Source organism: Suncus etruscus, chromosome 16 (genome assembly GCF_024139225.1).
Source record: "Suncus etruscus isolate mSunEtr1 chromosome 16, mSunEtr1.pri.cur, whole genome shotgun sequence".
Lineage (NCBI taxonomy): Eukaryota > Metazoa > Chordata > Mammalia > Eulipotyphla > Soricidae > Suncus > Suncus etruscus.
The window spans coordinates 72,084,422-72,106,954 of NC_064863.1; the positions used below are offsets into that span (position 1 = coordinate 72,084,422).

Here is a 22,533-nt window from a genome sequence, read left to right on the forward strand (position 1 = left end):
GAGTGATTCCGCCATTCACCTAAACCTGGGACCTGCCAACTGAATGGGGGTTGCAGAGCCACGTGGCCTGGAATGGCAGAGAAAAATCCCTCCATCCATCCACCTCCATCCAGCCCCATCGTTAATTATTTAATGCTACATAGGATGTTTGCTTTGTACAAGGCCAATCTGGGTTCAATTCTGGAATCCCCAGATGGTCTCCAAGAACTGCCAGGAGTGATTCCTGGGTGTAGAGTCAAAAGTAACTAACCCCTGAGCACTGCCAGTTTTACTGCTCCCAAAGTAAATTTATAGTAACTATACATGCAAAAATAAAAACTCAGGGGGAAAGTAAAAACAGAAATTACATGCATATTATCAGTTATATCAATGATGATATTGCAACAGGGGCTAAAATATCATCTTATTTGAGCAAGGCTTAAATTACTACCGGAATAAGACTAAGAATAAGGAACAACAAAGATCATTTTTAAAAAGAATGGCAAGTCATAAGGCCCTAGACTCTTCTTATAATGGCTGTCCCAGAGGAATCTCAAGTTCAATTCAAACTTTTCTGTTTTGGAGCCACACAAGCAATGTACTTGTAGCTATGTGTTCAAGACCATTCCTGGCAGGGTTCAGGAGACATATGGAGTGCTGGGGTTCCAACTTGGGTACGCATAATACAAGGCAAGCACCTTATCTGTGGTTGTTATATCTCTGGCCTCCAAGTTTAAATGTTACTGAGGGAACTGGAGAGAGAAGCAGAGGTAAGATGCTCACATTACATGTGGTCAACCCCAGCTTGAACCTCCTGCACCACATACAATACCTTAATCCTGACAGGGATCATGCCTGGGCAGAGGCAGGAATAGCCCCTAAACACTGCTAGGTATGGATCAAAAACAGGGGAAAAAAAAACTTTTATTGAGGGCAGAGCCCTTGACCTTGGATGCATGAACTCCTGAATTTGATCCCATGTACCGCCCTATTACCCACCCACCATCCAAAAAAAAACTTGTATTGAGCAGTGATGATGGTATTAGAAAAAAATATATTTGTGGGGCCAGAGTGATAGCACAGCGGTAGGGCATTTGCCTTGCAAGCAGGCAACACAGGATGGACCCTGGTTCGATTCCCAGCATCCCATATGGTCTCCCAAGCCTGCCAGGAGCGATTTCTGAGTGCACAGCCAGAAGTAACCCCTAAATGCCACCGGTTGTGATCCAAAAAAACAAGAATACCAAAAGAAGGGGCCGAAGTGATAGCACAGTGGTAAGGCATTTGCCTTGCATGCAACCAACACAGGACGGATGGTGGTTCGAATCCCAGCAGCCCGTATGGTCACTGAGCCTGCCAGGGGTGATTTCTGAGCACAGAGCCAGGAGTAATCTCTGAGCGTAGCCGGGTGTGACCAAAAGGAGAAAAACTAGATTTGTGAAGCATCATCTGGCCAGTGAATTTGAGACAGATGAACTGCAGCTACCACATACATTGAGGTCCTTCCCCCTTTTCTACATCAACAAAGGACTTATTAAGTTCAATGTATGGGATAGAGCTGGTCAAAAAAAGTTTGGTGGGCTCTGAGACAGTTAATATATCCATGTTAGGTGTGCATTACAGTTGCTATAATTTCAAAAGTTACTTACATGAATGTGTCTAATGAGCAGAGACCTGACCCAAGTGTATGAAATATCCCTGTCATTCAGTGTTGCAACAAAATTAAGACATAAGACAAGGGCCCGGAGAGATAGCACGGCGGTGTTTGCCTTGCAAGCAGCCGATCCAGGACCAAAGGTGGTTGGTTCCAATCCCAGTGTCCCATAGGGTCCCCCGTGCCTGCCAGGAGCTATTTCTGAGCAGACAGCCAGGAGTAAGCCCTGAGCACCGCCGGGTGTGGTCCAAAAACCAAAAACCAAAAAAAAAAAGACATAAGACAAAAATGAAATCTTGGGCCGAGCGGTGGTGCTGAAGGTAAGGTGCCTGCCTTGCCTGCGCTAGCCTAGGACGGACCGCGGTTCGATCCCCCGGCGTCCCATATGGTCCCCCAAGAAGCCAGGAGCAACTTCTGAGCGCATAGCCAGGAGTAACCCCTGAGCGTCACAGGGTGTGGCCCAAAAACCCAAAAAAAAAAAAAATGAAATCTTCAGTTCTATGACACTTCTATCAAAAGTAACTAAAACTCTGATAAGTCTTCCCTCTGACTTTCTAGAAAACAAACTGGAGACTTTAACTTCACTGCCACACCTGCTCTAGCATTCCAAAAACTGTCATTGATCCAGTTCTGGCAACCCAACACATTGCCTTGCATGTGGAAGGTACTGGACTCAATCCCTAGCACTAAGAAAGCCAAGAAATCCAAAACAAACAACAGAGCAAATATGACTGCTTTATTGCATCACATTTAGAGGTGAAACCTTTTTTTTTTTTTTTTTTTTTTTTTTTTGGTTTTTGGATTTTGAATCTCACCCGGCGGCACTCAGGAGTTACTCCTGGCTCTATGCTCAAAAATTGCTCCTGACAGGCTTGGGGGACCATATGGGATGCCGGGATTTGAACCACTGCCCTGCATGTGAGGCAAACGCCCTACTTCCATGCTATCTCTCCGGCCCTTAGAGGTGAAATCTTGTTCATGGCTGTCATTCCCATTTTGTTAATTCAGAATAAAAATAAAGCTTTGTTTCTAATATTAAAATTTATCTACAGAATATAAGTGCATACATCTTGTTTGGGGGCTACACCAGCAAAGTAAATGTTCCAAACCTTTAAACCATCTCCCCAGGATTTAATAGACACTTATTAACTATTTTTCACACGTATATGTGTGTTTAATATTGGGAATAATGTTGTGGAATAAAGATAAAAGAGATGATAGGTATCACTATATTAATATATAAAGCCAATGTGTATAAGATATAATGGGAACACAGAAAGTATCATTGAATTCAGGTAACAGGAAGGATAAAGAAATCTTGCCAGGTAAGAAAATGTTTTCTGAAGGAGATGAAGCTTAACACTGAATTTGAAAGGACACTATAAGAAAATCAAAGAGAGAGAAAAAAATTAGGTAAGGTGTTCTCTTCTCCCTTTGAACTTACCGGTAGCCAGGTAAATGGGATGATTCTGGGCAGGACTCCATGCCTGCATGGCTGTACGATCTACTTCCTTCAACTTCATCCTGCTAAAGAAAGTATTTTATATAAAAATAGATCAAATATATAATACAGGACTACTTTTATACATTGAAACATATCATCAACTACATATATCATCAGAAATATCCAAATGTCAATATATCAAATTGTTTAGGTATTACTTGTTGAGAATGTTTAATATGAAGAAAAAAAAAGAAACAACTCAAATTGTTTTGATGCACATAATAAAAATACAGGACTATATTTTTGGCTTATAGATTACAGTCATTCATCTGAAATACTAGTCTAGAAAAGTCTTACAAAAACAATACTGATAGTATCAGAGGAATTAATCTTGCTACGCATTATGCAATATTGTGGGAAGCCATATTGAAGACAAGGTACAACTTCCAGGAGCAGGAATACCCAAGCTAAGCGCACTTCTTAAAAATAGGGACTGGAGGTCCAGAGCGATGGTGCAGCGGTAGGGTATTTGCTTTGCATGAGGCTGATATGGGACAGACCACGGTTCAATCCCCCAGCATCCCACATGGTCCCCCAAGCCAGGAGCGATTTCTGAGCGCATAACCAGGAGTGACCCCTGAACGTCACAAGGTATGGACCAAAATCCAAAAAAAATAAAATAAAATAAATAAAAATAATTAATTAAAAATTAAAAAATAGGGACTGGGTACTGACAGAACTTACCAAGAAAAAAAAAATCTAACCCCATTAAAAAATGGGGAGAAGTGGGGCCGGCGAGGTGTCACTAGAGGTAAGCCTTGCAAGCGCTAGCCAAGGAAAGATGGCGACCGTGGTTCGATCCCCTGGCGTCCCATATGGTCCCCCCAAACCCGGGGCAATTTCTGAGTGCTTAGCCAGGAGTAACCCCTGAGCATCAAACGGGTATGGCCCGAAAAACCAAAAAAAAAAAAAAAAAATGGGGAGAAGAAATGAATAATTTCTCAAAGAAGAAATACAAATGGCCAAAGGACACATGAAAAATATGCTCCACATCACTGATCATCGGGGAGATGCAAATCAAAACAACGATGAGATACCACCTCACACCACAGAGAATGGCGCACATCACAAAGAATGAGAATAAACAGTGTTGGCGGGGATGTGGAGAGAAAGGAACTCTCATTCACTGCTGGTGGGAATGCCGTCTAGTCCAGCCCATTTGGAAAACAATATGGAGATTCCTCCAAAAACTGGAAATTGAGCTCCCATTTGATACAGCTATACCACTCCCGGGGATATACCCTAGGACAGTGACAGCTAACCTTTTTGAGCCCGAGTGCCCAAACTGCCGCCCAAAACCAAAGAGTTTCCTCAAAGTGCCGGCACATCCTCCCAATGGCCAGTCCGGCCCTGTTGCCAGGTGAGCTGCAAAGCAGACACGGGCACACTCGCCTCCCACCGCGCCACATATTTCGGACCTTCCCGCATGCCAGCTGCAAGGCCTTTGCGTGCTACAGCTGGCACGCGTGCCACAGGTTCACCATCACCCTAGGAACTCAAAAAAGCAATACCAAAATCCCTTCCTCACACCTAGATTCATTGCAGCACTATTTACAATAGCCAGACTCTGGCAACAGATGAATGGCTAAAGAAACTGTGGTACCTATACACAAAGGAATATTATGTAGCTGTCAGGAGAGATGAAGTCATGAAATTTTCCTATACGTGAATGTATATGGAATCTACTATGCTGAATAAAATTAGTCAGAGGGAGAGACACTAATCTATGGGTTTTAAGAAAAATTAAAGACACTAAAATAATTCCCAGAGATGAGGTTCAAGGTCAGGTACCACATGGGTCCAGCACTGTGGTGTAACCCCAGAAATCTACAGGACTGCCAGGATAACTCTGGTGGTGCCTGACATGGCAGGCCTGAGCAGCCCCAGATCCTCACATCTATCACTGAACTCCCCTCGTGGTCCAGATGGCAGAGAATCACCACAAGTGACCCCAGGTCCTCTGAGCAGCAATTGTTAACCCATCTGCAAGTCCTAAATGTTAGCTCAGCATAGTTAAAATCTGTGTACTTCTTGTTATAGTATCAGGAATCACTTTTAGGAATATGAGCCATCCTAACTTACATTCCTGTCAGATTTTCTGCTTATTAGTCTCTACATTATTTGTCTCTCTACATTATTATTTCTCTACATACATTTTTTCTACCATGTTATTGGATTCCATATTTTGGGTTTTCTTATGGTACAGATTTTTCACTTTTTTTTTGTTTTGTTTTGTTTTTGGGCCACACCCGGCGGTGCTCAGGGGTTACTCCTGGCTGTCTGCTCAGAAATCGCTCCCGGCAGGCACGAGGGACCATATGGGACGCCAGGATTCGAACCAACCACCTTTGGTCCTGGATCAGCTGCTTGCAAGGCAAACGCTGCTGTGCTATCTCTCCGGGCCCCAGATTTTTCACTTTTTACAAGAATTTTACTCATAAATAATTTTATTTAGTAGAGCAGTCTCGGGTCTCCATAACAGTTAAAAATAAGAGTTCTTGGGGCCGGAGAGATAGCATGGAGGTAAAGTGTTTGCCTTTCATGCAGGAGGTCATCGGTTCGAATCCCGGCATCCCATATGGTCCCCCGTGCCTGCCAGGAGCAATTTCTGAGCATGGAGCCAGGAGTAACCCCTGAGCACTGCCGGGTGTGACCCAAAAACCACAAAAAAAAAAAAAAAAAAAATAAGAGTTCTTAAATTCCTCTACAAATACTGGCCCCAACCTCAGTGTTTCCCATCATTTTACCTTACACGAAAATGGAACATGAACCCACACTGACACATCATCATTAGTCAGTTCACACTTTACACCAGGGCTCACTCTGTGAACCTATGACCTTTGACATATGCACAACATGTAGTTCCCTCCCTGAAAAACTCTGCTCCTTCTGTTCTTTCCTAGAAAGCACCAAGCTTTTTCTTTTTCCCTTTTTTGTTTTGTTTTTTTGGGTTACACCCAGCAGCGCTCAGGGGTTCCTCCCCGTTCTGCACTCAGAAATCACTCCTGGCTGGCACAGGAGACCATATAGAACGTTGGAATTAGAATCACTATCCGTCCTGGATTGACTGCATGCAAGGCAAATGCCCTACCACTGTGCTCGCTCTCCAGTAATACCAGTAATACCTTTATCAGAATGTCATTTAATTATAAGAATATACAATGTAGTCTTTCCTAAGGAATTACTATTTAAGTTTTCTTCTATAAGTACATAAATTACGTAACTAGGATGACATACTAGAATTAGGATTTACAATCTATGTATTACTGTGTTGTGAGTTTCCTTTCTTCGCATCCATTTTTTCTTTTTTTTTCTTTTTTTTTTTTTTTTTTTGGTTTTTGGGCCACACCCGTTTGACACTCAGGGGTTACTCCTGGCTATGTGCTCAGAAATCGCCCCTGGCTTGGGGGGACCATATGGGACGCCGGGGGATCGAACCGCGGTCCTTCCTTGGCTAGCGCTTGCAAGGCAGACACCTTACCTCCAGCGCCACCTACCCGGCCCCTCCATTTTTTTCATTCACATGAAGGTATTCACTTTTTTTAATTTTGTGTTTGTTTCTTTGGTCACACCTGGCCCTGCATTCAGGAATTACTTCTGTTGGTGCTCAGGGGACCATATAAGAAGCCAGGAATCAAACCCAGGTTTGACTGTGTGCATGAAGGAGTTTCTACCCACTGTACTATTTCTCCAGCCCATTTGGGGGGGGGGGGGAATACCCAAAATCAGGGGTTATTCGGGGGTAACTTAGAGGTTACTCCTGGCTGTGCACTCAGAAATCTCTCCTAGGGCCCAGGGAGATAGCACAGCGGTGTTTGCCTTGCAAGCAGCCGATCCAGGACCAAAGGTGGTTGGTTCGAATCCCGGTGTCCCATATGGTCCCCCGTGCCTGCCAGGAGCTATTTCTGAGCAGACAGCCAGGAGTAACCCCTGAGCACTGCCGGGTGTGGCCCAAAAACCAAAAACCAAAAAAAAAAAAAAAAAAAAAAGAAATCTCTCCTAGCTTGGGGGACCAGTGGGACACCCTACCTTGCACCATCGTTTCGGCCCCTCCATTTTAAATATTTCTCTCTCTCTCTCTCTCTCTCTCTCTCTCTCTCTCTCTCTCTCTCTCTCTCTCTCCCCCCCTTCTCTCCTCTCCTCTTCCCTCTCCCTCTCCCTCCCTCTCTTCTCCTCTTCCCTCCCTCCCTCCCTTCCTCCCCCTCTCCCCCTCCCTCTCCCCTTCCCTCCCTCCCTCTCTCTCTTTCTCTCTCTCTCTCTCTGGTTTTTGGGCCACACCCAGCAGCGCTTAGGGGTTACTACTGGCTCTCTGCTCAGAAATCGCTCCTGGCAGGCTCAGGGGACCATATGAGATGCCAGGATTCACCACCGCTGGTCCTGGGTCGGCCACTTGCACGGCAAACGCCCTACCGCTGTGCTCTCTGGCCTCATTTTAAATATTCTTTTTTTTTTGGTTTTTGGGCCACACCCGGCGGTGCTCAGGGGTTACTCCTGGCTGTCTGCTCAGAAATAGCTCCTGGCAGGCACGGGGGACCATATGGGACCCCGGGATTTGAACCAACCACCTTTGGTCCTGGATCAGCTGCTTGCAAGGCAAACGCCGCTGTGCTATCTCTCCGGGCCCTCATTTTAAATATTCTTAACAATATTGTTTATATGCAACTACAGATACCAGCCTTGACAAAGGAAAGAACTTAAAATATAATTTGAGAAGCCAGAGCATTATCACAGCAGGTAGGAAATTTGCCTCATACGTGGCCAGCCAAGGTTTGAATCCTGGCATCTCATATGATCCTAAGCCTGCCCGGAGTAATTTCTGAGTATAAAGCCAAGAGTAACCCGAGTGCTGCTGAATGTGGCCCCTCAAAAAAAAAAAAAAAAAAACCTTGAAATCAGAGAAAACTATTAACTTGTTTTTTTAGTAACAATCAAGTTATTTGGGAAAAAAAACTATAAAATTATTTGGATTTAAAGATATATGACACATGTATACATACATACAGATATAAGTATATATTAAAAAAATAACTACTGGGGCCAGAGAGATAGCATGGAGGTAAAGCGTTTGCCTTTCATGCAGAAGGTCATCGGTTCGAATCCCGGCGTCCCATATGGTCCCCCGTGCCTGCCAGGAGCAATTTCTGAGCATGGAGCCAGGAGTAACCCCTGAGCACTGCCGGGTGTGACCCAAAAATCACAAAAAAAAAATAAATAAATAAAATAACTACTGGTACCATACTGATACTTCAACAACTAAGATGTTAACTTTGTACACTGCCAACCAGGGCCAACCTGGGTTTGATCTAAGCATCCATTATAGTTCCCTGAGCAATGCCAATATGGTCCAAATACAAAACAAAACCAAAAACAAGTTATTCGTTTCCCTTGAGGATTTGGTAGCATTCACATTGAACAGCCAATCTAGGGACCAGAGTGATAGGGTGCTTGCCTTTTATATGTCTAACCCGGGTTCAATCCCCAGCATCCCCTATGGTGGCCCATGCACCACCAGGATTTGTGTGTGCAGAGCCAGGAGGAATCCCTGAGCATCACCAGGTGCGGCACCAAAACAACAGCAAAATCTACTCAAGGCCTGGAGTAAAATAATACAGTGGGTGGGCACGTGCCTTGTATGATAATGCTGGCCTGGGTATCCCATATAGCCTGCTCCCACCCACTCCCACCCCCCCCCCCAACCAGCCAGGAATGATCCCTGAGCAGAGACCCAGACAAAACCCAAACAAAAAGGTGGTCTACTACTTTTTGGCTAAAGTTGCTATTTTGGTCATTTTATTTCCAGATAGAAATTGGTGGTGAGGGGCCAGAGAGATAGTATAGAGGTAAGATGTTTGCCTTGCAAGCACAAGTCTGGTGGTTCCAAAAAAAGAAATAAAGAAATTGATGGTGAATTTTTCTTTATTCAAGGTCATTTTTGGTAAATTATGATTTTCTAGGGTAATCTTTCTTGGGGGGATAAAAGAGATTTTCTACCTGGTGGTGCTCAGCACTTACTCCTGACTCTGTGCTCAGGGATCACTAATGGTGGGACTCAGGGAACAACATATAGTAAGGTAGGAGATCAAACACAAGCTCCTTGCTTGCTGTATTATCTCATGGCATGCGTGCGCGCGCACACACGCGCGCACACACACACACACACACACACACACACACTCTTTTCTTTCTTTTTTTTTTTTTTTTTTTTTTTGCAGGACCAGATCAAACCCAAGTTGCCTTGCACATGCATTCATAAATTCAAGAGCCACTGAACCTCATCCTGAATCCTGATCCCTCACTTCTTGCTTGGAATTATTATTTGCTCTTATTTTTATTATTTCCTCTACCTTCTTGGAGTATTTACTTCTATTTCTTAGTTGAAGTTGTTATTCTATATTTAATTTTATTTTAAACTTTTTTTTTTTTTTTTTTTGTGGTTTTTGGGTCACACCCGGCAGTGCTCAGGGGTTATTCCTGGCTCCAGGCTCAGAAATTGCTCCTGGCAGGCACGGGGGACCATATGGGACGCCGGGATTCGAACCGATGACCTCCTGCATGAAAGGCAAACGCCTTACCTCCATGCTATCTCTCCGGCCCCTATTTTAAACTTTTTGAGTTAAATGCTTAAGTGACTGTTCTTTATATGTCCCTTTGAAGTATTTTTAAAAGTATAAAAAAGCAGGGCAGGCAAGGTGGCGCTAGAGGCAAGGTGTCTGTCTGCCTTGCCAGCGCTAGCCAAGAGAAGGACCATGGTTTGATCCCCCGCGTCCCATATGGTCCCCCAAGCCAGGGGCAATTTCTGAGCGCTTAGCCAGGAGTAATCCCTGAGCATCAAATGGGTGTGGCCCGAAAAAAAAAGTATAAAAAAAGAATTTAAAAATGTTAAGTATTAAGGCTTTGAATTTCTCTGTGCACTGCTTTTCCTAGATTCCACATAATCTTAGTGTTTTTGTTGTTACAATGATCTATATTCTACAATATTCTACAATTCCACTTATATCTTCCATTGGCAAGCAAACTGAATTCAATATTCAGGTGGATTGTTGGTTCACTTTTACTGCATTGTTATTTTTTCTGTACTCCCACCCCACACACAAGCGCATATTTTGTAATTCAGTTAAGTTTTCTTTGTAACCTCTTTTTTTTTTTTTTTAATTTGTATTGTGGTCAGAGTGAATTACAAATTTTTCACAGTAATATTTAAGGCACATAGTGACAGTGAATGAGGGGCATTCCCACCACCAGTGTTGTCCTCCCTCCACCCCTGTTCCCAGCATTCATCCCACATCTCCCTCCTTTAAGCCCCATAATGCTAGTGCAACTGTTCCCCCCTTGTACGGCTTATTGTAGAATGTGTGTCGATTCTGTAGGCGTTGACTTTGAATTTGGTATTTAAGTCTGATCATTTTTTATTTCCACCAAATGAACATATGACTGTCTGGTCTTTGTACCATCCATTTTTTTCCCTTCCAATTATGAGGCTGATCAAGGTGATTCCAGTAATGTGGCTCTATTGGAGATGTAAGAAAAGATATGGGAGGAGTCTGACTAGGTGTTGTAAATATCCATTTGGAAAAAGAAAGGGAAAAAAGAAGAAAAAGGTAACATAACAAAACAAAACAAGAAAAAAAACGATAAGGGAGTAACAACAAAAGTACAAAAAGAATAAAATAAAAATCAAAACCATCAGCTACGAAGAAACAAAAAAAAAGAAAAAGAAAAAAACAGACCAGCAACTTCTTAAAAAAAAAAAAGTGTTGTGTTTCTTTTCTTTTTTCTTTTTTGCATAGGCATGGTGAATATTGGGGAAATTAGACCGGGAATTCCCTTGGCCTAAGAGATACAGGGTTTCTCCACCTAACTAAACTTTTGTGAAAATTTATGAGACTTAAGAAGGGTTATCTACTGAGTTCAACAAGTATTTATCATTTCCACCCTAGTGTTTAATTATTCAATAACACACACATACTTGATCTGTCCTGAACGTATAACTGAAATAAAAGTCTGCTACCAATAAAACATCGTGTTTAGTTCTAATATCTCCCCCTAAAACTTGCTATGAAAGTTACTTTATTCTTTAAAGTTATCTGACAGGAATTTACAATGTTCACTGTTATAAACATATTTTTATTTAATTAATTTATCTTTAGTTTCACACCCAGTGATGCTCAGAGGAGTACCAGGCTTCGAATTCAGGAATCAATCCCCCCCCCTTTTTTTTTTTTGGTTTTGGGTCCAAACCCAGTGACACTCAGGGGCTACTCTTGGCTATGCGCTCAGAAATCGCTCCTGGAATGGGGGACCATAAGGGACGCTGGGGGATAGAACCATAGCCCGTGCTAGGTTAACCGCGTGCAAGGCAAATGCCCTACTGCTGCGCCATCACTTCAGCCCCAGGAATCACTCCTGATGGTGCTCAAAGAACTATATACGATGCTGAGGATCAAACCTGCTTTGGGCACATGCAAGGCAAATGCCCTACCCACTGCACTGTTGCTCCAGCCTCTGCAACATATTTTAGTTTCATAAAGTTTTCTTCTTTTTTTTTTTTTTTTTTTTTTTTTTTTTGGTTTTTGGGCCACACCCGGCGGTGCTCAGGGGTTACTCCTGGCTGTCTGCTCAGAAATAGCTCCTGGCAGGCACGGGGGACCATATGGGACACCGGGATTCGAACCAACCACCTTTGGTCCTGGATCGGCTGCTTGCAAGGCAAACGCCGCTGAGCTATCTCTCCGGGCCCCAAAGTTTTCTTCTTAAACAATGTTTTTAGACCTTAATTCCATTTTGGTCCCATTTTAAGATCAATACTCTAGTTTTCTTTTTATTTGACCTCTGTGTGTATTCTTGCCCTTGAAAACTTAAATGCTGGGCCCAGAGAGATAGCACAGCGGTGTTGGCCTTCAAGCAGCCGATCCAAGACCAAAGGTGGTTGGTTCGAATCCCGGTGTCCCATATGGTCCCCCCGTGCCTGCCAGGAGCTATTTCTGAGCAGACAGCCAGGAGTAACCCCTGAGCACCACCGGGTGTGGCCCAAAAACAACAACAAAAAAAAAAAAGAGAGAAAACTTAAATGCTTTTGTTTTGTATTTCATTTTGTATACACTTTTGTCATGATTTATTAAATAAGTTATTAATTGGATCCTGTTGATATAGTTACAAAGGTGTTCAGGATTGAGCTTCAGCCACAGAATGTCTAAGACCCATTCCTTCAGAGCACATTTCCTACCACCAATTTCCTCAGTTTCCTACCACCAATTTCCTCAGTTTCCCTCCAGCCCTTCTTGACAGACATTTCTCTCTCTCTCTCTCTCTCTCTCTCTCTCTCTCTCTCTCTCTCTCTCTCTCTCTCTCTCTCTCTCTCTCTCTCTCTCCTCTCTCTCTCTCTCTCTCTCTCTCTCTCTCTCTCTCTCTCTCTCTCTCTCTCTCTCTCTCTCTCTCTCTCTCTCTCTCTCCTCTCCTCTCCTCTCCTCTCCTCTCTCCCCCACTCCTCCCTTACTGCATTTTTTTTTTTTTTTTTTAGTTTTTGGGCCACACCCAGCGGTGCTCAGGGGTTACTCTTGGCTGTCTGCTCAGAAATAGCTCCTGGCAGGCACGGGGGACCATATGGGACACCGGGATTCGAACCAACCACCTTTGGTCCTGCATCGGCTGCTTGCAAGGCAAATGCCACTGTGCTATCTCTCTGGGCCCATTTACTGCAATTATTACTGGTAAGAGTATCATGCACATCACTTTACCTCCTTTCACAACCAATTCTTGTCCACATATCATTATCATAGTGGTCCCTTCTCTGCCCTAACTCCGTTCCCCCACTATTTGTGGCAAGCTTTTATGATGGACAACTGGTCCTCCTGGCCCTCTTAATTATTGTCTTTGGGTATTATTACCACATCATCTTTCAAAAGCTTTTGAACCATTTTATTTACACTATCTTAAACACGGGAGGAAAAATAATCAAATGATGCAAATTGCCTTGTATGAGCCCAACCCAGGTTCGATCCAATTTCAAAGTCTTTAATAGGTCACTTAATGCTATTAAAAATTTACTGATATGATGTTGTGGTTCTAAGTTCATTATTTAATTTAATTACCCTAATCTTATTTTTTTTATTTTGTTTTTGGGTCACACCTGGCGGCACTCAGGGGTTACTCCTAGCTCTGCACTCAGAAAGCGTTCCTGGAAGGGGGGGGCTAGGCATATGGGATGCTGGGATGCTGGGATTCGAAACACCAGCCATCCCAGACAGCAGCCTGCAAGGCAAACGCCCTATAGCTTTGCTATCACTCAGGCCCCTAATCTTATTTCTTTATACAACAACTCTAAGTACTAGTGAAATTAGCTTGCATAATATTTTATAAGATTTCTCCTCTTGGGGGGCCAGAGAGATAGCATGGAGGTAAGGCGTTTGTCTTTCATACAGAAGGACGGTTGTTCGAATCCCGGCATCCCATATGGTCCCGAGCCTGCCAGAAGCGATTCCTGAGCGTAGAGTCAGGAGTAACCCCTGAGCGCTGCCAGGTGTGACCCAAAAACCAAAAAAAAAGAAAAAAAAAGAAAAAAGAAAAAGAAGGGCCGAAACGATGGTGCAGTGGTAGGGTATTTACCTTGCACATGGCGGACCAAGGATGGACCTCAGATCGATCCCCAGCATCCTATATGGTCCCCCAACCGAGGAGAGATTTCTGAGCACACCCTGAGTGTCAATGGGTGTGGCCCAAAAACCAAAAACCAAGGAAAAAAAAAAAAAAAAAAAGAAAAAGAAAAAAAAACCAAGGACTCAGAATAACCAATGTTAGGTAAGCATTTAGTTTTTTAGTTTTGTTTTTTAGTTATTTTTTAATTTGGGGCCACACTTGGTGGCACTCAGGAATTATTCCTGGCAGGCTCAGAGGACCATATGGGATGCCATGGTCGGCCATGTACAAGGCAAATGCCCTACCCACTGTGCTATCACTCCAGCCCCCAGTATTTGGTTTCCTTTAATTCTTAATTGTTTACAGGAGGGGCCAAAGAGATAGCAAAGCGGTAGGACATTTGCCTTGCATGCAGAAGGACGGCGGTTCGAATCCCGGCATCCCATATGGTCCCCCAAGCCTGCAAGGAGTGATTTCTGAGCATAGAGCCAGGAGTAACCCCTGAGTGTTGCCAGGTGTGACCCAAAAACAAAAAAATAAAATAAAATAAATGTGTTTAAAGGAACTTATCTTAAAAATAGGGCCTACAAAGATAGTACAAAGGTCCTTGCCTAGCATCAGGCAGTAGTCCACAATCCTGGTTCAAATCCCAGTGCCTCATATGGGCTCCCAAGTACATCCAGGTGTGGGCCCCAAAAACCAAAAAAAAAAAGAAAAAGAAAAAGAAAACACAGGGGTCAATGATATAGCTGAAATGAAAGTCCCCATGGTTTGACTGTTAGCACATAGCATCCTCAGCATAGTTCAAGGAACACTGCCAGTATGTAACCATCATTTAAAAAAATAATAGAGGGATGGGCCAGAACAATAGCACAATGGCTAGTAGGGCATTTGCATCACACACAACCAGCCAATCAGGTTCTATCCCCAGCATCCCAGGTGGTGCCGAGCCTACTAGGAGTAACTCCTGAGTTACTGGATGTGGCCCAAAAAACCATTACCGTATTTGCCGGCGTATAAGACGGCCCCCTAATTTTATAGTTAAAACATAGGGTTAGGTCTATATTCGCTGTATCAGACAGAACATTCCTGTGCTGCAACTGTATGTACCACAGTGAACCCATCACAGCAAGCAAAGGTTCAAAGGTTAAACTGTCATACTTCCCCTCTGACTCTGGCCAATCTGAGCAGGCTTTTGACAGTGTAGATTCGGGTCCAGAACACTGTCTAAATTGCATGCATCAAAAGCCTGCTTGGATTGGCTGAGTCAGAGAGAGCAGCCTGGCAGTGATTGGTGTAGGATCGAGTTGGAAAATTCGTTTCGTGGCAATATCCAGATCATTTTTGTTTAGCGGCATATCGAGACATTTTTCGGGATATACTCGGCGTATAAGACGACTTTTTTTTTTCCGTTTCAAAAATCGTCTTGTGGCCGGAGAGATAGCATGGAGGTAAGGCGTTTACCTTTCATGCAGAAGGTCATCGGTTCGAATCCCAGCGTCCCATATGGTCCCATATGGAGCAATTTCTGAGCACGGAGCCAGGAAGAACCCCTGAGCACTGCCAGGTGTGATCCAAAAACCACACACACACACACACACACACACACACACACACACACAAGTCGTCTTATACACCAGCAAATACGGTAATAAAAATAGAAGAGGTTTTTTCATTTTTTGGTGTTTTAAATGCCTTTAAAGAGCTATAAGATCAAGTAATTCTGAAATATTCACAAGGATTAAGTCACTACCATATGGACAACCAGGTTTATCCTGAAATCAGCCACCACTAGGTGACATCCATACTGGCCTTACATTTATGTGCACTTCTCAAGGACAACAGAGTACTGAGCTTAGCAGAGTAACCTACAGCAAGTTGCAGCTGTGACGAGGCCTGCCCCTCTCTCTCCAAGCAAGCTTGTGTTGGTTCTCCCATTTGCAAAGAAGGCCCATTTCAGTGTCAACTCTGGTCCTCATAACTGCGCCACAACCTGAGGAGGCTGAGATAGCAAGACTGGATATATTCCAAAAGTTTGGTATTCCTAGTTCCTTACCTCTACACCACACCCTCTCTGAAGTAGGCTAGCTACCCACCCTTTCCCCTTGATGCGTGCTTAAAATGCGTAAGCCTCATGACTGAAGCAAAAACATGTTTACATGTCTTTAATTGTTTTATTCCCCCTTGCCATGTCAGGAATCAAACCCAGGACCTCGGCCATGCCAGACAAGTGCATCACTGCTAATTTATATATAATTTATATAATTTTTATATCATTTATTTCCAGCCCTAGAAAAGTTTCTAAAGAAAAAACATCAGTACTTTTTTAAAATTCTCTAAATGGAATTACATTATCTTTAAGAGCAAAGGTACAAAAAGGCCACCTAAATTTATGAACACATAGTTAATGTGTAACATCTACTGAAAGAGAAAGATGAATCCACAAGAACATAACATGATAAAATAGAATTTCCAAGTATGGATAAGTCTTTTTCCTGGCCTCAGCATTCAAAGTTCTACTAGTAGTAGTTCCATTTAGTAATCTGTACTAAACCCAAGGCTTCAATACCATATGTGAGAAATGAACAAATATGTCATTATACTACAATGGTTTCTAGAATTCTGTATATGATCTGAATCGAATTAGACAAGAGTACCATATCCATCCACTGCCATAACTGTCAAAGCTATCAACAATAGTATGAACAGGAATGTAGCTCAGTGGTAGAACCCATGCATCTCACGTATGAGACCCACCCCACCCCCTCAAAAAAAAAAAAAAACTCGCCAAAAATAAATAAATAAAAAATAAACCGGGGCCGGAGAAATAACATGGAAGTAAGGCGTTTGCCTTGTATGCAGAAGGACAGTGGTTCGAATCCCAGCATCCCATATGGTCCCTGGAGCCTGCCAGGAATAACCCCTGAGCGCAGCCAGGTGTGACCCAAAATCCAATAAATAAATAAATATAAATAAAATAAAAAAACTGGAGGGGCTGGAGCAACAGTATAAATGGAGACGGCATTTGTCTTGCATGCAGCCAACGCAGGTTCAATCCCAAGCATTCCATATCCCATAAGGTCCCCAGAACCAGCCAGGAGTAATTTCTGAGCACAGAGCAGGAGTAGCCCCTGGTGGTCACCAGGCTCAGAATGCTATGAGAATACAATTTCATCTGGACACATGTGTATTTCCTTCTCTTAAAAATGATCCTTTAGTTGGGCTGGAGCAATAGACACAGCAGGTAGGTCGTTTGCCTTGCATGCGGATAACCAGGGTTCAATCCCATATGGTTCCCTGAGCCTGACAGGAGTGATTTCTTTTTTTCTTTTTTTTGGTTTTTGGATCACACCCTGCAGTGTTCAAGGGTTACTCCTGACTGTCTGCTCAGAAATAGCTCCTGGCAGGCACGGGGGACCATATGGGACATCGGGATTCGAACCAACCACCTTTGGTCCTGGATCGGCTGCTTGCAAGGCAAACACCGCTGTGCTATCTCTCCGGGCCCGACAGGAGTGATTTCTGAGGACAGAGCCAGGAATAACTGCTGAGCAACACCTGATATGGCCCAAAAATAAAAATAAAATCATTTATTTATAAGTAACTTTCTAAAACATATCGAGATTTAGAATAAAGTTTGTCTATTCCCAAGTGAGACTGGTTTTACAACTTTTGTATTTTTTCCAATATTATGTACATTATGTTCAATTAGAATTCACTAGTGTGACTTGTTTTGCTCAAAACTTTGTCACACAGAACATAATCATTTTTAACATGTTAAATGAAAATTGTGTGAATAGTAATCGGTATACATTTGCCATTTTGGAATAGTAGTTGGGAGCCTGGGACCTGGAGTCAACGCCGCTTCCAAAACAGCCACAGCATGCTATGTCCGACTTTAGCTTTGGCTACATGTACCTTTAGCAACCTCCTTTGTAAACTAAAAATAATAAACACAGCTATGCCAAGGCTTAGTTAGTGTGAAGGCAAAGTGAAATTTTATGCAAAATGCTCAGAAGAGTGACTAGCATATAGAATAGTAAAGAAATGCTGTGTCAGCTACTACAAGTCACCAAAGAATCTCCAAGAATACATCTATCTGGGGCTTGTAGGCACTTGCTCTGCACGCAGCAACCCAGATTTGATCCCCACCACCCCATAAGATACCTTGAGCACTGCCAAGAGTGAACCCCTAAATGAGTAACCCCTAAGCATTGCCGGATGTGGCCCCCTCTATAAAAACAGAAAAATCCTATTAAGTTTCTCTCCACAATAACTGCACCAATGAAACTAATTGGAAACTTATATCTGCTTCTCATTTTCTAGATACCAAACTTATGAAGCAACTCTAAAAAACAACAATACTATTCTCTAAAAGATAGCAACAAATGCAACAGAGTTGATCCACACCTCAAGTAAAAAAAAAAAAAAAAAAGGGCAAAACATTGAAAGAGGACGATGGAAATTCTGAGTACCAAAACAGGACGATGACCGCTTTACTAAAAATTTACTTTGTGGTCATCTTCTTGGAATGGGCACCTTTCTTCAATAGGATGTAGAACAAGGCTCCCTTTAAGATGGGATCTGTAACCCTTGTGAAAATATATATAGAAAACCTTATGTGGGACCGGGGAGAGAAAGCACAGCGGGACGGCATTTGCCTTGCATGTGGCCGACCCAGGATGGACCCGGTTAGATTCCAGACATCCCATAAGGTGTCCCGAGCTTGACAGGAGCTATTTCTAAGCACAGAGCCAGGAGTCGCAGGGTGTGGCCCAAAAACAAACAAACAAATAAATAAACTGCTAAAATATCTTATGTGTTCATAAGAACACGAGTGAACACTCATCAATCTCAAAAGATTACGATTCGGGCCGGAGAGATAGCATGGAGGTAAGGTGTTTGCCTTTCATGCAGAAGGTCATCGGTTCGAATCCCGGCGTCCCATATGGTCCCCTGTGCCTGCCAGGAGCAATTTCTGAGCATGGAGCCAGGAGTAACCCCTGAGCACTGCCGGGTGTGACCCAAAAACCACAAAAAAAAAAAAAAAAAAAGATTACGATTCACTGACTTTTATTAATGAACATTTTTCATTCTATTCTTACTAGTTTCAAGAAAGAAACCTGCTGGTAAAAAAGTAGGAAGTATTCATTCTAAACCCATTCTAAAGTTCACATTACCCAAACCACCTAGGATCTGTGTAATATAAACTCTCAACTGTAAAAACCCAAAGTCTTCCAAAGTTCCTCAACGTCGACTAATCTTTCCTGGGATTGCAAATGAGATGACAGCAAAAGAGAAAGTATACCACTGAAAGGGTGAGCAAAGGGGGAAACCAAAAATAACCTGGAAATGGAAAACAGAGCAACCAGATCAACTCCAAACTCCAATTCTCTATTAAATACAGCTTGAGCTGCCAACGCGGGCGACCAAAGGTGGGTCATTTGAGGGGAAGAAAAAAAAAAATGGGGGAGGAGAGATGTGCCAACGACCATCCTTGCAAACTTCAGACCTAGATTTAAAAAAAAAAAAAAATGCATTCCTGGAACTGTCAGGAAAAGTTTCTCAAGCCCAAGAGCCACTACAGTCACTTCTGAGCCCTAAAAATATTGAACACAACCGTCCACTTCAGCAAAGCAAGAGCCTGCCCTGCTGCTGGCCACCTCGGGCCTTCAATCTCTGCAAGCCGGGTCCACATGACAGCAGCCTTGAGAACCTCAATCTCTTTTGATCTGGCAACAGTTGCAAATGCAAGGAAGGAGACGAAACAAACCACCCCAAAAAGCCACTCTAAGCCCAGGTGGCAGAAGGGGACCCCGAGGTGGGTTTCCTCCCCTCCTTCCCTCGTCCCCGGGTCGGCGCCTCTTTGTGCTCGGGCTCTGCGCTGCGGGCCCGGCCGCGGCTCGGAGGCCGCAGGGGGTCGTGGAGGCCCAGGGCCGCCGCGATCGCGGAGCAGCAGCCGTCAGGGACGCCGGCGTCGTCGGTCGGCCCGGCCCGACCCGACCCGACCCGACCCGCGGAGCCCGGGCCGCAGGCGTGCAGGCGGGAAGCGGGCATCCCAGGCCCGAGGGTCCGGGAGCCCCTCGGAGACAGGCGGCTGTGCGGTGGAAAACCCACCTGGCGGGGACCCTCGGCGATCGCTTTCCGCGTCGTGAAGCGCCCGTCCGACTCTGCCAGGACCCGCCGCCGCCGCTGCCTCCGCCTCCACGTTCCGCTCCAACGTGGCAGCCGCAGCCCCGCCTGCCCCGCCGCCCGCCGCTCACGGGCACTTCCGGGACCGGCGCTCGGCCCGCCCACCCCTTACGTCACTTCCGAGAGAGCGTCTTCTTCTCCCCCCGCCCCTCCTGCGTGTTGATTCTCCAGCCTGGCTGCTTGGTGGGCCGCAACCTTTGGTCTCTGCAGCTCCTGGGCCTCCCTTTGGAGGGGTGGTTGGAGCAAAACTTAAGCGGACAAAGCCCGTGGGATGTGGCTGTCCGGCTCTGGCCCCGGCGATGCCACGTAGCGCTGAGACGTCAGCAGCCCCCCTGGACTTGGCCCAAAATAGACGGTGCAAAGGCTGCTTGCTTGCTTGCTTGCTTGCTTGCTTGCTTGGACCTTGCTGCAGAGCCTGGATTCTTACTTAGCATGATTTGCTTGGTTCTGCGGTGTTGGGCTAGAAAACTTTTATTGGGTCGAGGAAGCAGCGCTTAAGGAAACTCCTGGCTGTACTCAAGCTGAGACTAGCATCCTACCTGCTGTGCTAGGATTCCTAGCAGTGGGTCCTCAAACTTTGGCTCGCGGGCCACGTATTGTATTTGTATCTGTTTTGTTTCTTCATTGCAAAATAAGATCTATGCAGTGTGCGTAAGAATTCGTTCCTAAGTTTTGTTTTGACTAGAGTCAGACCCTCCAATGGTCTGAGGGACAGTGAACTGGCCCCCTGTTTAAAAAGTTTTGAGGACCCCTGCTAGTTTTAAAAATAGTGGGAGGCTGAAAGCCAACTACAATCATGCTTGTAATCATGATGCTTAAACATTTTATATATTAAAAATATAACAAAATAAAAATAATGGGGGGATTACAATGGTTAACTTGCAGGTCTAGCATATGCTTGAATTCTTGGCACCACTGCCCCTATATTGCTCAGTATAAGTACGGCAAGGGCAGTTCCGGTATCCCTAATAGAATCCTCAGAATCCTCAGGTTCATTGCATAGCTGAGATCACTAGCGGAGCCTCTGGGACATTCTGAGCACCTGCACCTATCCTCCAAAGAAACAGTTTCTTGAAGTGCTGTGCACTGAAGTTCAAGTGAGCACCTTTATATGAGGGGCTAAATGCCGTACACTTTCAAGTTTGGATCAGTTTGGACATTTTTTTTGTGTTGTTTTGTTTTGATTTTTTTTTCAGTTTGAACATTTTATTCTTTGAACGTTCAATAGCTTGAAATAGAGGGTTCAGGCCCGGAGAGATAGCACAGCGGCATTTGCCTTGCAAGCAGCCGATCCAGGACCAAAGGTGGTTGGTTCGAATCCCGGTGTCCCATATGGTCCCCCGTGCCTGCCAGGAGCTATTTCTGAGCAGACAGCCAGGAGTAACCCTGAGCACCGCCGGGTGTGGCCCAAAAACCAAAAAAAAAAAAAGAAAAAAAAAGAAATAGAGGGTTCCTCTCAAGTTTTCCACTGCAACATTTCTTCTGCAACATGTGTGATCTCTTAAAGATATGGTAAAATTGGGGGCTGGAGCCTGGTGGTGCAAGCGGTAAGGTGTCTGCCTTGCTTGTGTAAGCCTAGGACAGACTGGTTCAATCCCCTGTAGTTCCATGTGGAACTCTTGGGATCGGAGATAGCACAGCGGCCCTTGCCTTGCAAGCAGCCGACCTAGGACCTACGGTGGTTGGTTCAAATCCCAGTGTCCCATACGGTCCCCCGTGCCTTCCAGGAGCTATTTCTGAGCAAATAGCCAGGAGTAACTCCTGAGCGCTGCCGGGTGTGGCCCAAAAACCAAAAAAATAAAATAAAAGGAACTCTTTACTGTTGCCTTTCACTTAGATCCTCTGGGGGCTGCATCAACATTCCCATGTTCACCTCTATTATTTACACTCCACAAGAATCCTACAAGATTTTGTTGTGCAAGTCTGCCAATAACTCTTCACAAGGAACTATCAGTTACATCCTCACCTCAATTTTACAATCTTTTTTCTTTTTTTGTTTTCTTGGCCACACCTGGTGACACTCGGGTTACTCCTAGCTATGCACTCAGAAATCACTCCTGGCTTGGGGGACCACATGGAATGGGGGATCGAACCATTCTGTCCTAGACTTATACAACCAAGGCAGACACCTTACCGCTTGCACCACGGGGCTCCAGCCCCCAATTTTACCATATCTTTTTTTTTTTTTTTTTGGTTTTTTTTCGGGGGTCACACCCGGTGGTGTTCAGGGTTACTCCTAGTTGTCTGCTCAGAAATAGCTCCTGGCAGACACGGGGGACCATATGGGACACCAGGATTTGAACCAACCACCTTTGGTCCTGGATGGGCTGCTTGCTAGGCAAACGCCGCTGTGCTATCTCTCCGGGCCCCAATTTTACCATATCTTTACATTAACAGTTCACAGTAACTGGACAAAATAGAAAAGGCCTTTAGGGGCCGGTGAGGTGGCGCTAGAGGTAAGGTGTCTGCCTTGCCAGGCTAGCCAAGGATCAGGACCGGAAGTTCAATCCCCCAGCGTCCCATATGGTCCCCCCAAGCCAGGGGCGATTTCTGAGTGTTTAGCCAGAAGTTA

The 22,533-nt window shown here is 44.4% G+C and overlaps 1 protein-coding gene across 4 annotated transcripts in view; it reads right to left on the minus strand.

The window, feature by feature from the left end:
* The window catches only part of SEC31A (SEC31 homolog A, COPII coat complex component), an 86,315-nt gene extending 66,349 nt beyond the window's left edge, over positions 1 to 19,966 (minus strand). For 3 of the 4 annotated variants that reach the window (XM_049790242.1, XM_049790241.1, XM_049790239.1), the window contains exons 1-2: positions 19,887 to 19,966; positions 3,078 to 3,160 (exon numbers count right to left, since the gene is read on the minus strand). In XM_049790242.1, coding sequence (XP_049646199.1) covers positions 3,078 to 3,156 — 79 coding nt within the window. In that variant the 5' untranslated portion in view covers positions 3,157 to 3,160; positions 19,887 to 19,966. The remainder of the gene's footprint in view (positions 1 to 3,077; positions 3,161 to 19,886) is intronic. The other variant, XM_049790240.1, reaches the window with a different exon arrangement.
* Between the last annotated feature and the right edge of the window lie 2,567 nt (positions 19,967 to 22,533).